Source organism: Molossus molossus, unplaced genomic scaffold, assembly GCF_014108415.1.
Source record: "Molossus molossus isolate mMolMol1 unplaced genomic scaffold, mMolMol1.p scaffold_m16_p_14, whole genome shotgun sequence".
NCBI classification, from domain to species: Eukaryota; Metazoa; Chordata; class Mammalia; order Chiroptera; family Molossidae; genus Molossus; species Molossus molossus.
The window spans coordinates 52,019,099-52,036,521 of record NW_023425349.1 but is presented as its reverse complement, the minus strand read 5'-3'; the positions used below and the strand labels follow the sequence as shown (position 1 = coordinate 52,036,521).

The following is a 17,423-nucleotide window of genomic DNA, read 5'->3' as shown; positions in this document are numbered from 1 at the left end:
AAGCTCTTCCCCTCCCTTGGCAAGGGCCTTGTGCAGGCAAACTATCTCAGCTCCTGGGGAACGTGGCAAGTTCTCCTCTCTTTCCTGGCTTTTCACCATCAGTCCTTACCAACTTATTGATTTCTAACCTTTTTGGTTCAAAACAGTAATAAGAAGAAGCCCAGAAAACAGAAAAACAATAATTTTCATTCAGAGGTCTTATTTAACTAGTACTATTGTTAACATGACTTCACATGCTCCAAATAGGTTAGGTTAAAATGGATTCTCTTGAGGTTCTTTTTTATAAGGTTTTTTTATAAATCGTCTGCTCCTCCCTTTACTCAGTTGAAAATAATCTCTTCATCCTCCAAACTGTTAAGACTTTAATTAAAGTACGAATGACAGTAGACATGCTTTATACCCTAGTAGTTTCCAATCTCTGGAGCACATCAGATTCACTTGGACAGTTTTTTTAAAATAAAAATGCCATTACCTTGCCCCCAGCCTATTGAGTGGGAATCTCGCTACTGGGACTCTGTTGTGTTTGTTTTAAAACATTTCACAGATGATTCTGATGCTTGCTAAAGGTGGAGGACACAAAATCCAGCCTATATTAAAGTTAACAATGTGCAGCTTCCTTCTTGGACTCTCAACACCCCTTGGGTCTTTTTCACATTTAATACCCTCTACAGATTCAGCATGTTTGGGGGCACGAAGGAATTCAAAATCTCAGGGTTCTAGCACAGAAGCTTTGTCATTGGGATTTATTCAGTCTTCAAACTGAACTGCATACAGTTCTTGTGCTCAATAAATATTGGCCGAGGAGCTGGCTAGGTGGTTGGTGTCTAGAAAAGTGAGATAACAGCGTAGTTAAATAAGATGTACTGGTTATGGTTCCAGTATCTGTTTTGAGGAATCTCATGTCTAGCTGTATTCTAAATGCTCATTTGATAGAGGGATTATTGTTCTCACTTTTTAGATTAGAAAATTAAGTCTCAAAGAGGCTAAGTAACTGGCCCCCCAAGATCATACATGTGTACGTTACAGTCAAGATTTCAACCCTAGTTCTGTGATTTTGGAGCCCAAGTTCCTAAATACTGCGTTGTAGTACTTCTCATTCAAGGGGAGTAGAGCTTTGGGGAAATATTAGGATTAGCCATTTCCTTTACCCTTCCCCACTTCTTTTCAGTCTGCCTTCCTCTCTATACTCTGCCTGCCTGCCCTCCTGCCCTACAGGGAAACATTAATGAAAGAATCTAAGAAAAAGCAGGGGGTTACCTTGATGAGATTTTAAAAAAATTTCCTCTGGCAGCCTTTATGAAAATTGAGTAGGATTGGAGTCATCATAAAATGAGCAGGACTCATATGAGGTTATTGTAGTAGTTGGGAGCAGATAGAATGGTAATAGAGGCAGAAAGGAAGAGAGGGATGTCAGATGTCAAACATGTAAAATTGAAGAGATTTAGTGATGGATTATATGGGGGATATGGAAGAGAGGAGAGATCTAGAATATGTTGAGTTTTGAGGTGGTTGTCTTAAGAAATTGTTGTGTAGGTCATTCTCAAGAGAAGTAGATTTGGGGTAGGGAGAAGTGAGTTTGTTCATAGATGAGTTTGAAGGACCTATGGAAATGTCTAGTAGGCAGTTCTATGACAGTCCAGAGGTAGGTCAGCCCTCTCTAGGGATATAAATCTGAGAGACATCAGCATATTGATCATAGTTAAAACCATGAAAGTGGATACTTTTGCTTATATAGAGAGAGTTTAAAGTGAAAGGAAACCAATGTTAGGAAGCAATCCCTACTAACTTAATAAAGCATCCTGACTCTGTCCTGAATGCCTTTTTCACCTTGGAAAAAAATCAGTGGCTCTGTCTGAACCTCGGTTTTCTTGCTGATAAAAGTTAGTGTAGGTGATTTCTAAAGCCCCTTCCAGATCTGACATTCTGCAGTTCCAATCATTAGCATTTGTGTTTATGATTGCTTTGGGGAAAATAGGGCATTTAATAATTGCTTCATTGTGTAACCTCGATGTGTGTGTAAGTCCATGAAATTACATGTACCCCCTCATCTGTCCTTCTGATAAGCATAGTCATTATCCTGCACATGTCAACCCCATCAATGTTCTTCAGATATTACCCCGAGCTCCATGAATATGGTAGGTTTTAGGAACCCAAGTGTATTTCAGGAAAGGCAATAGGGGGTAGTGATTAAGAGCTCAGCCTCTGAAGCCAAACCTCTGGGCTCCAATTCTTCCACCACTTAACTGGTTAGTAACTGGTAGGCAACTTAGTAACTTAGTAACTCTCCCTGTTCTTCCTTTTCCTCATTTATAAAATAAGGATAATAATCCTAGAGATTGTATAGGGATTAAACGAGTTGATACATGCCCAGTACTGTGAAGGATGGCTGGCACACATGCCCTTAATAAATGCAACTACTACTGCATGATGGTGACAGTGGCAACATTGTCTGGTGAAAAGTGTCTTAATTTTAAGGGCTGAAGAAGCCTAATATCTTGGACTTTTTGTTTTCTAAAGGAAAGTGAAGGGGAAGAACCTATACCACTTCCTAATAAGTGGGAACGTTCAGATGGCTGAACTCCGTGAGTGGTAAAGATTTATTTTCTGGTAACAAATTAGGCAGCAGGTGAAGAAGGCAGATGGATAGTGAATCACAGTGTCATCCAGTTTATAGATTAGTTAGCATAAAATAGGAGACATTAGAGTGCCCTCACCCTTCACACTCTTTTGTTGTTGTTGTTGCTTTTCCTTGTCATCTTAATGTAAAGCTGGGCAAAATGAGAACGAATTATGAACTGCCTTTTTCAGCAATAAACCCTGCTATCTTAAAGTGTCTTACAGGTTAGGTGGCTCTGGGCTGTGCAGTTGTCACCCTCTAAAGCAAAACAACAACAACAACAATTTTATATATATATATTTCCCTAAAGCTTATAGCTTATGAATCTTTTGGATTGGGGCAGCAGCTTTAAATTTCTTTGGAACCTTGGACCTGCTCCTCAAAACATACCTACCAGGTATCAGCTACGTGGAGAGAAAGATGCTATCTTGAGAAATGGTAACTATTGAAACTTCTTAAGTCTTTTCCCAGTTTCTTCTTCACTCTTCTCAATTTTTTCTGAGAGGCTAGATTCAACTTGTTGGTTAGGCACAGCTAAATGGGTGTCCCCGTGAAGTTTATTAAATTCCAGGAAGGACAGCAGCAGTAATTCAAAACAGGGTTTAAAATGAATACATAAGGATAAGCCCCTGGGATTAGTCCCAATGGAAAAGTTCAGTGTGACCAGGGAGGGTAGCTGCTACTGTTGGGGATTAACAAATGACTGGCTGAAGGGAATGGTATTCACTGATCTAGACAGATTTTTAGTGACTGATGGCCTCTCTACCCCATGGGATCCATCTCTTAGACAAATTGACAGAGTAAAATTCTTTATAATATAGTTTTCCTTATTTTTCCTTCTTGGAAACTGTCTACCTGATTGCATATGAACCGTTTAGTTCATATATTTCAGACTACAGAAATGCATACCTCTAAAAATTACTATGGTTTCAGGAAAGAGGCTGAAGAGAGAATTTTCTTCTAGAGAATCAAACTAGAAGAAAGAACAAAGGAAGCCCCCTGGTGAGAGTAGTGGAAAAGTGGGCAGGATCATTTTGGGATCAGAGCACTGAGAGTTTTAATAGGGAGAAGCCTGTTTGGATAAGGCCTTTACTGTTTGCTGGGCCTATTCTGGATGCTGTATTATTTGATCTATCTCTATAAACAAGGTTGTATCCGCACTTCATAAATGAGAAGAGTGAAGCCCAGAGAGGTTGACAGACTTGTCCAAGGTCACAGGGCGGGAAGTATGACATTCTGGCTCCAGGTTTCATACTTTTTTTTTTGTTATAGTCCCACTGTGCACTAACATGTTGAGCTCTTCAGTATATAATCCAACTAGATTTATAGCTTTTTCATGTTTCAAATTAACTTTATACATTATCCATAAAACATCAGTCCCTTTTCCCTGATTGCCAGATGCATTGCTCCTTCAAGTGAAAGATGGTAGACAGGCAGAGAGAAGTATATATATCCACACACACACACACACACATATATACATATATGTGTATATTAATTATAACCTTGGTTTATGGCCTAGGAAAAGTTGGATGCCAAAGAGAAGGCACCAAAAATGGACACTGCCTAACATGTATAAAATCAGTGAGGAACAAATTATGTAAACTCATTTTTCTATTCTATTTAAAAGACTTAAGGCACTAGAGAGGGGGGCTGGAATATATATATTTTTTTTATCCTCACCCGAGGACATTTTTCCATTTTTTGTTCAGATAGAGTGGGAGGGAGAGAGAGGAAGAGAGAGAGAGAGAAACATCGATGTGAAGGGACACATCGAGTGGCTGCCACCTGCACGACCAACCAGGGCCGGGGACAAACTGCAACCGAAGTACGTGCCCTTAGCGGGAACCGAACCCGGGTCTCTCTGTACCACAGGCCAACGCTCCAACCACTGAGCCAAACCGGCCAGGGCTGTTTTTAATATATTCCCTTTATATGCTCCTTTGAAAAAGTTGAACAGAGTAACTACAATTCACATTTGCTTACTTGAACTTTGCTGAGGGCCTAGGCTGGGAGCTCCTTCCATCAGACCTTTGAGGCCCCCTCTACCTCTACCTTCCTCCACAGAGAGGGATGGCTCCCTGCCAGCAGTGTGATGGCTTTTAGCTGTTATAAAAAAAATGAAAGGTGAGAGGGGTCAAAAGCCCCTTAGGAAACTTCTGCTTTGATGTTCTAATCCTTGCTGGTGCTTTACCATTTTAAGGATTAGATTAAGCAAACTCAACGGTAAATACTATGGAGAGTATCTGCACTTAGTGAGCTCTCAATAACTGTAGAGTGAACAGTTGATAACAGTTTCTGAGATCGTCTACTGTTTTTCTTTCACTGTGATAACAAAATAAGTTCCTTGTGGCCAAAATCATATCCGTAAACACAGTCTCATTCTTCCCATGTGTAATAACAGCTCCTGATGAGTTGCTTTGGTGTTAATTGAACTCTGTTCCATTCAATGAGTTACGTTAGGAGAATACTGCAGAACCATTTTTGATTGAACACAAAGATTGCTGTTGAAAAAGTCAAAGGCTATAAAAATGGGCTTCATTTCCTCCTTCATGCCTCCTTAGAAATAACTAATTTTGAGGGCTCTGTGGGAACAGTTCCAAGGAGAACTGATAAATCTGTAACTGGCCTCAGACAAGTGCTCAGTGGTTATGTGAGGCTGCTGGAGTTTATTGGTTTTTAAGGGCCCAGTTTGAAATGTAGCTTACGTGTGTGTGTGTGTGTGTGTGTGTGTGTGTGTGTGCTCTCCATTCTTCTACTGTCAAGGCCAGCTAGCTAGCTGTTCTCTGACGGATACTGTCCGGTGTCAGAGAGATTTAGAAGATTAGCATTCCAGTTTAGACTCATGATTAATGCTTGGACGTAATATCTTCCTTCTCATTGAAATACATTCTTATTCTTTTCTGTCTTTCATTTATATTCCAAGTTCCCATTCTCTTTCTTTATATCAATAGTATTTTGAGGTCTAACTTTATATACAGTAAAGTATATAACTTTCAAGTATTTAGTTTAATAAAGTTTTACATATGTGTACATGTGTAGCTAGCATCCAGATCCAGCATATGGAACATGTCCTTGTGCTCCTCCCAGTTAGTTGTCCCAAGGGCGACCTCCGTTTTAACTTCTACCTCCATACATTGATTTTGGATGTTCTTATACTTTATTAAAATGGAGCCATAGAGTTGTACTCTTTTGTGTTTGATTTCTTCCATTCAACATTACACTGTAACTCATCCATGTTGTAAAGAATTCCATCGTGTAATGTATTCATCTATTTGAGTGCTTATAGACATTTGGACTGTTTTCAGTTTGGAGCTTTTACAAATAATAATGCAAGGAAATTCTTGTACATGTCTTTTAGTAGACATAAGCACTTATTTCTCTTGGATATATACCCAAGAATGCAATTGCTTAATCATAGAACATGAATATATATTTTCTTTTAGTAGGTACTATACTACCAAACATTTCCCTAATTGGTTGTACCAGGTAAAACTCCCAAGTTCCTGTACTTTGAAAATTCAGTTTTCCTCTGCAATATTTTCATTTTAGGTTGGTGGTGCTATTTAATATTGGATGTAGAGATATTTGCTAACTTATTGCAGATTATATATGTACATACACGTTTGTAGTTCATATTCATTTAATATGAGTATACTTGGGGGTTTAAGAGTGAAAAACTGTCCCTAGGATTAAAAGGAAACTTCATTTGAAAAATACAATATTAATCACAAAAAATTTAACAACTGAATAGATGTCTGATTTTATGACTTAGGAGTGAGCATTAATATCAGCCAAGTATGATATTTAATTATATCCAGATTGAAACCAGAAGGGAGAAGTGACTCAGGAAGGTCTCCTGTATCCTACCCCTGGAGTTATTTTTGTAACAGGAGAAATTGCATTTTATGGCTACTGTTTTTCTCTCATTTATTCCTTTGGGAAGAAGTAGTAACTCAATATCGTAAACACTGCTTAGAATCCTCAGCATTGAGCAGTTTAATTCTATTGAGTGTGTGTCAGTACATGGTCAAAAAAGAATGGAAATGTAGGGCTTCAGTTTCTTACTTCACATAATGGTTAGTTCAAGTAAATGACCTGCATTGTCTAGAGGGCACTATAACTAATATTCTGGATATTGCCTGGCTGGTGTGGCTCAGTGGTTGAGCGTTGACCCATACACCAAGAGGTCGCCGGTTTGATTCCTGGTCAGGGTACATGCCCAGGTTGTGGGCCCAATCCCCAGTGGGCAGCATGCAGGAGGCGGCCATTCGATGTTCTCTCTCATCAATGTTTCTGTCTCCCTCTCCCTCTAAAAATCAATAAAGAAAAAATTTGTAAATAATATTTTGGATATCACAAAAATAATTGTCAAAGTAAGGAGCACTTAGAATCAGTCTAGAAAAACTTAGGCTGTATTTCTTCCCTTTTGGGCAAAGCTATGTTAGTCCATTCATTCATTCATCATTCATTTGCACAGTGATTCAATGACTACTTATTATTATATGCAAGGCCCCTTGTACACCTAGTATACACCTAGTATATAGAAGGAAACAAAGCAAAGACCTTGCTGTCGTGACACTGATCTTCTTGAGTATAAGGGGCAGGAAAATATATCAATATATACATATATGTTATATATGTTCTGGAGGAAAATAAAAAGAGTAAGGGGCATAGGAGTGTAGGCTTAGTGTTGGGAACTGCTGTTGCTTTTTATAAGCAAGGTCAGGGCAAGTCTCTCTGTCAGTGACACTTGTGCAGAGATCTGAAGGGATAGAGCAATGTGGATGTCTAAGGAAAGAAGAGTAAGCTAAGAGGACAGGGAGTATGCCTGGTGAGCTGAAGCACAGTAGGAGGCCTCTGCAGTTCAAGGGCAGGCAGTGACAGGATGAGTAGTTGGAGGTGGGATCAGAGAGACAGTAGGGACCCCGATCAGATAGGTCTCTATAGGTCATTGTAATGTTCAGATTTTTACTCATCATGTAGCTGTAGCACCTTTTGGATTTATAAATTTCAATTGTCCCTCTCTAAAATTAGCATAACAATATCTAATTATATAGGATTTCAGTAAGGATTAAGAGGGACTGTGGAGTGTTTGAATTGCCTGACAGGTAGTAGGTACTTAGAAAGTGTTGATTCTTTCCACCTTCCCTTCTTCCATTTAGCTCCATCACTGATCTGCTGGCAGGTCCTAAAGTATAGCTCTCATTATGTCATTTCTCTTTCAGAAAATCTCAGTAGTTCCCTGTTGCCTCTCAGGTTAAATACAGGCACTTTTGTCTGGCATTCAGAGCTCCAGTTCTCTCATTCCACCTTCCATTTTTAAGTTTTTTCCCCGTAACTGTCCTTCTCCTTGTACTTCATGTATTAGTCAAATTCACTATTTTATTATCATGCTACCACTTCTACATACAATTTCATCTCTATATTAGCATCGCACCTATCCTTCAAATCATGTTTCAAATGCCACTGCCTTTACAGAGTTGCTAACAATCTGAAAGTGAAAAGGGCAGCTGGAGGAGGCAACACTGACAACATGTCCAGGTCCTGCTATTTACTGTCATCCTGGGGACATTACTTAATCTCTGCAGCTCAGTTTCCCCTGCAAAATGAGAACAATAATACCTACCTCACAGGGTTGTTGTGAGGATTAAATGAGATACTACATGTAAAACCCTTTGAATAGTGCCTGGTACCTGGAAAGCTTAAACAAGCTATGTGATGCTGAATATGTTAGTCTCTCTGGATCTTTCTTCCCTGCAAAAAGAGGGGGATGAACAGAAATCACTAAGTTTTCTTTCACTTTATATAGTCATGTGGATATCTAAGTTGCCTGCAACTCAAATCGACCAAAATAGAATTCTTTTTTTTTTTTTTTAACCTCACCTGAGGACATTTTTTGATATTTTGTTCAGTTAGAGTGGGAGGGCGGGAGAGAGAGAGAGAGAAACATCGACGTGAAAGGGACACATCGAGTAGTTGCCACCCGCACAACCCAACCAGGGCCAGGGACAAACTGCAACCAAGGTACATGCCCTTAGCGGGAACCGAACCCGGGTCTCTCAGGACTGCAGGCTGACGCTCTAACCGCTGAGCCAAACTGGCCAGGGCCCAAAATAGAATTCTTTAATGTCCACTTCTCTGAACATACTCCCTCCCTATCAGTAAATGATACCTATCCACAGTTCAAGTAAAAAAACAAACAAAAACTTATGAGTTGCCTTTGGATCACCTATTTATTTCACCATCTAAATCTAATCTATCTACAAAAGCTATGGTTCTACTTCCAAAACATATTTACTGCTACAATCCTAGTTCAGTAATCTCGTCTGTATGGTTGCCAAAGATTCCTAATTCATCTTTCTGCCTCTACCTTTGCCTTTTTGCAGCCTGTTTTCCAGTGAGCCAAAGTGATATTTAAAACGTAAACCAGATAATACCACTCTTCTGCTTAAAACTCCCCAGTGGCTTTTCATCATACTTAGAGTAAGATCCAAACCCCTGCAGCTCCTGCCACTCTCCCCCTTACACTTTAGATGCATGGCCCTTTTTCTTTTCTTTCCAGCTCACCAAACTCATGGCTGCCTTTGGCCTTAGCACTTGCTGTTCTGGTTTTGGAATATTTATCCCCCAGATGTCAACATGACTTGCTTCTTGTCATTTTTATCTCAACTCTAATTGCCCTCTCCTTTCTACTAGTAATGCTCTATCATACCCTATTTATCTATCTGAAAATAGCCTATTTATCTCTTTGTTCCCCCCAGTTGACATTAAATGTCCTCATGTTAGAGTCTAATTCCTAGCACAGTGCCTGGCACATAGTAGATATGTAGGAAAAATCTGATAAAATATACACCCATTTTAATGAAATATCTAAATATTAATTACATGAGCCAGGTGTTGCTTTTATTTTAAAGTGTTCCCTTCATTTAATCCCTCATGCCAAATGAGTATTATGAAGGACATATGCTTGAACTAGAAATATGATTGTAAATGAAACAGTAATACAGTTACAGGTTGCTTTCCCCCCAATTGGTTCTCAAACTTATCATTCTACCCATCTCCTCTCCCACTAATGTGGTAACAGTGTAAAATTCCATCCTCTCTGGCTTAGAGGATTGCCTCCTTTTTGTTTATTTAACTCCCCTTCCCCCAGTAAATTCTAATCTCCCAATAATCTATTCTCCAGGCTGCTGTCACCCAGCTTTTCAGTTGCTATTATACTCATGCTTGAAAACCTTTGGCGTTTTCATTGTTCTCAGGATAAAGATCAGAATCTGCCCTCCTACTCCACTACCTCGCGTCACGCCAGCCCGCCCTCCCTCCTGGTTCCCGCCGGCCACCTGGCTGGTGGCCCCAGATCCCCGCTTCCCGGACATTTCTACATTGCACCCATTTCTGCTGCAGCTTTGGACCCCCAGGGGATTGCCCCTTCCTCAGAGGGGCCCTCCCGGGCTAGGCCCAGCGCCATTCCCCATGCCGCAGCCCCACCGCACCACGGGCCTCTCTTTCAGAGCTCTTACTTTATAAATATATACTCCTGAATACGGTAACCTTATTAACATGTGGTAAAGCGAAGTTGTGCTCAATAGCTATTTGCGGAAAGAACTTAGGAGCTGCCCACCCACTCCTCGCCCCACCCCCAGGGGCTGCGGCGCAGCTATTACGCATTAGGCAGGCGCCGCGAGACCTATCGCAGGACGCCTGCGCGATGGGAGACGCATGCGCAGAGCATCGAGACCGCTGACAGATTCTCGGTGGCGGCGGCGGCGGCGGCGGCGGCGGCCCTTTACTGCGGGGAATGGGAGCCCTAGCTCTCTGACTGAGCACCGCCCCGCCTCCCTGGCCCCCGACATGGCTCAGGAAAAGATGGAGCTAGACCTGGAGCTGCCTCCGGGTACGGGCGGGAGTCCGGCGGAGGGCGGCGGCAGTGGCGGCGGCGGGGGCCTCAGGAGGTCTAATAGCGCCCCCCTGATCCACGGCCTCAGTGACACTTCGCCGGTGTTCCAGGCCGAGGCGCCGAGCGCCAGGCGGAACAGCACAACGTTCCCGAACCGCCATGGCCTGCTGCTACCGGCCTCCCCCGTCCGCATGCACAGCAGCCGCTTGCACCAGATCAAACAGGAGGAAGGCATGGACTTGATCAACCGAGAGACCGTCCACGAGCGCGAGGTGCAGAACGCAATGCAGATAAGCCACTCCTGGGAGGAAAGTTTCAGCCTGAGTGACAACGATGTGGAGAAATCCGCCTCCCCGAAGCGCATCGATTTCATTCCGGTGTCACCAGCACCATCTCCCACCCGGGGAATTGGGAAGCAGTGTTTTTCACCATCCTTGCAAAGTTTTGTGAGTAGCAATGGATTGCCTCCAAGCCCCATTCCCAGCCCAACGACCCGATTTACTACTCGAAGAAGCCAGAGTCCTATTAATTGCATTAGACCAAGTGTTCTTGGACCATTGAAAAGAAAATGTGAAATGGAAACTGAGTATCAGCCAAAGAGATTTTTCCAGGGCATCACCAACATGCTTTCTTCTGACGTTGCACAGCTGTCAGATCCTGGTGTGTGTGTATCTTCGGATACCCTTGATGGAAACAGCAGCAGTACTGGATCTTCCTGTAACTCACCAGCGAAAGTCAGCACTACCACCGACTCTCCGGTGTCACCTGCCCAAGCGGCCTCTCCATTTATTCCAGTAGATGAACTTTCATCTAAGTGACTCACCCATCCATCCCCGAGACTCGGTTGTTTTGTTTTGTTTTGTTGCAATGGAGAGAAAAATCAAGTTGGAGCAAGCACTGAACTTTGTCGATTAATCTGAGGCTATTTCCTATTTGATCCTTTTCCTTTTTTGGAATTTCCTGAACTGTTGGTATTCTAGAGAACTTTTATGTCAGGTTCCTGCGGATGCCCTTGAATTCAGTGTAGTAATATTTTCAGACGTTTTCCCAATAAGTGTGTTGAAGCATACATCTTTACGCTGCTAATATGTCTAAATACATATGTTATCCCTTGATTTTTTAAAAAATAATCGAGAGCTCTATTTATTTATGGGATTATTAAGTTCTGATGCAAATATAAATGTTGAATTAATCAGTATAGTAAACTGATGTTTTAAAATTCCATACTTCATGCCCACACTAATTTTTAATGTTATTTTTGTGATCGCTAGTTTCTATTTGATGAACAGTAACTTACGTATTTACGCTATTTTTAAAATATGTTAGTTATCAATCCAGTGGTTGTCTGTTTTATCCAGGAATCCTTGGATATTTAAATTTCAGGGCACAGAAGTGGATGGGAGGGGGTATGATAAAGAACAAAATATAAACATTTGCAACAACTCTTTTAAAATTAAACAAAAGTAAACATTTAAGAAAAACATTTTCAAATGAAATGTAATAGTAATTCTAATAAGTTGTCCAAATATAACTACAGGAAATGATTTTTTTTTTATCCAGAAAGTGCATTCTCTTGGGTATAATCCTACAGTGAAATGGGACAGTGCCTTGCAGTCTTAGCTCACTGCACATAGACTGAGGCCAGACTCTTTGTAACCACTGCAAACCTAAAAGTTATTCAAATGTGTGGGAAGCCCTGTTGAACAGCAGAGCATCCAGGCAGATAAAATGCTCAGTCATTAATATACTTTAAAATACTCAGTCATGCCTCAGTGAAAATCGTTGCCAACAAAAAGCCAGAGCAACTTTTGGCTGCTTTTTGGCTCTGCCCATCTGTCACCTTCCTGGTTTCCCCTGGCTCAGGAAGGAAGCAGCTGTTTCCTTGCCAACAGGTCCTTCCTCTCCACCTCCCACCAAACTAGGGCATCATCGGTTAGACAAAAGTACAGTGTGATTTGGATTTCTGACAGTGAGCAACAGCAGGACTATGGAATTATTTCAGGAACCTCTGTGGTTAAAACTACAGCTGGAGTTGAGTGCCTTGGGATATGAGCTAATTGTCAGTGACTTGCAAGAGAAAATCAGTGGAGAGTCACATAGGTAAATCAGTATTTGACTTAGGTTTTGTTAAAGGTAGAAGTGTGAAATGTTCTTTTTTTTTTTTTTTTTTGCCTTTTGCAATTAAGACAAAATATGAAAATATTTAATAACAGTGTTTTTTATATTATACTTCTTATATCATCCTTAACTAGAAAGAAAGAAAGAAAAAATAAAAGAGGGAAAAAAATTAAAAGACTAAAAGAGAGACCAAGACAAGAAAACTCTGGCTTTTTAAAGTTAATACCTACAGAGACTTTAACAATTGTGTGGAATTTTTACAACTATGAGAATAAATGGAACTGGTCAACTTTTAACAGTTGCCTCAAGAATTCAGTGAAATTACATAGAGGGTAAGATCACGTGCAGAGGCTTAAAATTCTCTCTTTTAGGTAATAGTTTTTGTGTACCCATTCCTGATCTTGTTCCTCAAATTCAAACCTGTATATCCAGCTTCCTGTTGGGCACCTTGACCTGCTTCCAGGGGTACTTTAATCTCAGCATCTCTAAAGCAAAATGTATTGTCTTCTCATTGAACCTGTTGTTGAAATATCTAAATTGATTATGTCATCACTGTCTAATGTTCTAAACTAGAAAACATGGGAAGCATCCTTGACTTTTCCTTTTTCCTATCTTTCACATTTAGCTTAATCACCAAGTCCTGTCTACTTCTGAAATGAATCTCAAATCTCTCCCTTTCTGTATCTCTATTGCCAGTGATTTAGCTTCAGTTCTGGCCTACGTGATCTGCCAGCTTATTTTCTTACCTTCCTTTCACTCAGTCTTCACACTGCCTTTGAAGTGATCTTTCTAAAATCCGAACTTGATTTTTTACCCTCCTGCTTAAAAACTATATGCTTCCCCATTTCCTACATTTTAGGGAATGCTTTTTTTAAACTTAGTATGTAATAAGGTTTTTGTTTGTTTTTGTTTTAATCAACTGGTTAAAGTCTTAGAAGCTCTAATCCTCTCTTCATCCTGTCCCAATACACATCCTTCCTTCTTACTCTGCAAACATTAGACTACTTGATATTCTTTAAATATGCCGCATGCTTTCATGCGTTTGTACCTTCGGATAGATCGTTCCTTCTCCTTAAAATGCTGTTTCTGTCATTTTCAGCTAGGCAAATGCTTTATTTCTTTTTATTGCATGTGAACTTAACTATGAAATAATGTATAACTGCTGATTATAAAAATATTTAAGCAATGCAGATGTCTATACAGTGAAAAATGTTAAGTCTGCCTGTTACTATGTAAAATTCATCTTCCCTTCCCATAGGTAATTTCCGTCAATAATTCTGCTTATATTGTATAAGATGTGTTATTCCACATTTCCATTGATATATGTATATAAATTCAGGAAACCAACATGTCATTTACATCTCTCTTCCTTTCTTTCCCCCATAGTTAATCATTCCCCAGATCTTACTGATTTTCTCTTCTAAAATCTACCTGTTTTCATCTTGACTGCCTCCCTGATCCAGGATACTATAATTTCTCTCTTCTGTCTGAAGCTGCCTTTTAATTCCCACTTGTCCCCTCATGCTTGCTCTGGTTGACTACCCATTTATTCTCCATATAGCAACTAGAGTAATTCTTGTAAAATTGCAAATCTGACCTGTCCATCTCCCTGCTTGAAAGCTTTTCATTTGCTTCCTGTTGTTACGGTGTACCTACATGTATCGATTCTGGCCCAGGATGCCTAGTGGGTTGTATGGCCCTTGCCTCTCCCTTCCCTTGTTTTCTGTGCTTCGTCTTCGATGGCTTGCTTGCATGTTCAATACTTTCTGTTCTCTCCTATTTTAGGACTTTTTTTCAGATCATTTTTCTTGAAGGTATAGAGAAACTTATTTCTGTAAGCTTATTATTCTATATAGACAGTCTTAAATCAGATGTGTCTCTAAGAGTTTATATAGACAATTTACATTATTATGTTGTTCATAACTTCAATCACTACTCTGTAGAATGTAAGGATTTAGATCAAGGATTATCCTTCAAAAAATTCTTTTTGGGGTATTAGTATTGCTAATCTATAAATTTTGTGCTGTAAATCCCAAAACACATAACATTTAGTTACAGTATAGTTTGTCATATATAACAAACTTCTGTGGTATATTTTACTTTATTATGTTTGTTTAAAACACAATGTAAGTGGAAAAAATAATTAATGGGCACTAAATTTGCAGCAGCTGGATGTCAGAACCTTTAAGCATATTTAAAAAGTTGATTGTAATCGAGAATAACCTGTATCAGGTTGCCTTCCAGTGATTCACATTATTACAGTTCAGCCAGTTACATACCTATAGGTATTTGACAGTAAGATGGAGAAAGGGTCAAGGCTTATGAGGGGAGCAGATTGAGATTTTTTTTTCTTTTGGACATGTTTATGGACGAGTAAAAAAAAATTGATGATCCAAGAGAGAGGTGGGAGACTGGAAAATAGTTGCCAGAACAACAAACCAAAGATGGTGCCGTCACCTACATTTCCGGGGTAATACCAGGGAAGAGAAGAAAGAGTTGGTCTTGGAAAGGAGGTCTGGGAGCACTTATTTTTTTTTAAAGGAAGGGGAAGGAGAGTTGAAACAGCAAGTAAATGTTGAATTGATTTACTGTTGCAAGAGTTTAGGGGTGTGGGGAAAAGTATATGAAAAGTGAGAATTTGTATCTAAATGCTTCTATTTTCCAATTACTGAGGAATCTATAATATTTGAGGGTGGAGCAAGAGTCGACTTGGAAGCTTGAGAAAAATAAAGGTTTAATGTTGCCTCTATGAGAATCTGTAAAGAGTGAGTAGAAGGTTTATTATGCCACATTGGATGCCGGCTTGCACTTGGATGACAGGTGCAAAAGAAATGGATTGGGTTGACCTAGGTTTGGGAGTTGGTTAAGTATTAGGTACTCGGTAAAGTTCAGTGTGTGAAGCAATTAAGGATTCTGCTGAAGGAGTTGCATGATTGGCCAGGGTCTTGGGGATGGCAAGAGAAGTCAGCAGTGGGTTATGGGCCTTTATCGGCAAGGTCTTACAGTCAGCTATGACAAAGTATAAGAGAATCTGATCTCACTTCAGAACTCTTGCATTAGCAGTTTTGCCCATGTTTTTCATGGCTAATTTTGTTTAGTTAGAAAATCAGTCCTACATCAGCAAGCCTTGAGTTCCACTTACTTGATTTAAAAAAAAAAATAAAAAAATTGAGCCAAATTGCTCACTATAGCCAAGACAGTTCTTTTTTCTTTTTTTTATTGGTACGTGCCCCTAGTGGGAACCGAATCTGACACTCTGGTCTGCAGGCCGATACTCCAGCCACTGAGCCAAACCAGCCAGGGTGCCAAAGCAGTTCTTTATACCTTTCCCTAACTTGCCATCCAGGTAAAATATGTTCTTAAAAGTTGAAATGACCTTTATATAAAAAATTATATGCAAAGTGCTTGCTGTATGTCAGGCACTGTTCTGGGTGCTAAACAAATGTCTTATTTCGTGTTTATCATCTGAGATAAGTGCTGTTACTGTCCTCTTTTTTAAATGATGAAATGGAGACACAGAGAGGTTTAGTAACTTGCTCAGCATTCCAAAACGGAGGTAGGCAGTACATTATGGTTAAGAACACAGGCTACGGAGCCAGATGGCTGTGGTAAGGATTACATGGGTCACTATATGTCAAGTCCTTACAGCAATCGTGGGCAATTTCTGTACAGGTGTTAATTGTCATTATTATCATTGTGGTGGTGGTGGTGGTGTCATTATTGTTGTTATTTTAATAACAGCAATAATGTTGTGGACCTAATAAGGAATCTTTTCTTTATCATCCTTGACTGATGAAACTCCGACTTTCACACTCAGTAAGATTATACTCTCCACCCTTCAAGGCATCCTATCCTATTATAAAGAGAGTGTTTTGGATGTCAGAGAGTCTTTTTTTTTTTTTTTTAATTTGTCAATTACATTTGACATACAACATTATATCAGTTTCAGGTATACTACTTAGTGATTAGACATTCATATAATTTAAGAAATGATCTCCCCAATTAGTATCCATTTGACACCATACATAGTTATTACAATATTAATGACTGATACCTGGCAATGTACTTGACATCCCATGACTGTTTTTATACCTGGCAATTTTTACATCTTAATCCCTTCCCCTTTTTTACCCAACCCCTCCCATCTAACAACCATCAAAATGTTCTTTGTATCTATGAGTTTCTGTCTCGTCAGTTCATTTGTTTTTTAGATTCCATATGTACGTGAAATCATGTGGTATTTGCATTTCTGTGTCTGACTGACTTCTCTTAGCCTAATAGCCTTTAGGTCTATCCATGTTGTTGCAAATGACAAGATTTCATTCTTTTTTATGGCCGAGTAATATTCCATTGTATATCTGTACCACCTCTTCTTTATCCATCCTTCTATTGGTGGACACTTAGATTGCTTCCTTATCTTGGCTCTCGTAAATAATGCTGCAATGAAATAGGGGCTCATGTGTCTTCCCAAATTAGTGTTTTAATTTCTTCAGATAAATACCTAAAAGTAGGATTGCTGGGTCATATGGTAGTTTTATTTTTAATTTTTTGAGGAACCTCATATTGTTTTCCACAGTGGTTACACCAGTTTAAAGTCCCACCAACACAGCATGAGGGTTTCTTTTTCGGATGTCAGAGAGTCTTATTCTGAGCAGACATTTCCCTCTAATTTCCACCATTTAATTCAAGTCTGGCTCTCTGGAAAATGCAGAACAAGCCTTATCTGTGTTTTTTAGATGATAGCCTGCCCTTCACAAACCAGAAACACTGATTCCTCTGTAATTACCT

At 39.8% G+C, this 17,423-nt stretch overlaps 2 protein-coding genes across 2 annotated transcripts in view; both read left to right on the top strand.

The window, feature by feature from the left end:
* The window catches only part of PIP5K1B (phosphatidylinositol-4-phosphate 5-kinase type 1 beta), a 322,429-nt gene that overhangs the window by 80,689 nt on the left and 224,317 nt on the right, over positions 1–17,423 (top strand). The gene's annotated exons all lie outside the window — the stretch shown is intronic.
* Positions 10,363–11,642, top strand: FAM122A (family with sequence similarity 122A). The gene has a single exon (XM_036260510.1). It carries the CDS (start codon positions 10,472–10,474, stop codon positions 11,333–11,335), a length of 864 nt encoding a protein of 287 aa, XP_036116403.1. The 5' UTR covers positions 10,363–10,471; the 3' UTR covers positions 11,336–11,642.

Excerpts from the sequence above, each read along its gene's own strand:
- FAM122A (XM_036260510.1), top strand. The coding sequence starts at position 10,472 with ATGGCTCAGGAAAAGATGGAGCTAGACCTGGAGCTGCCTCCGGGTACG.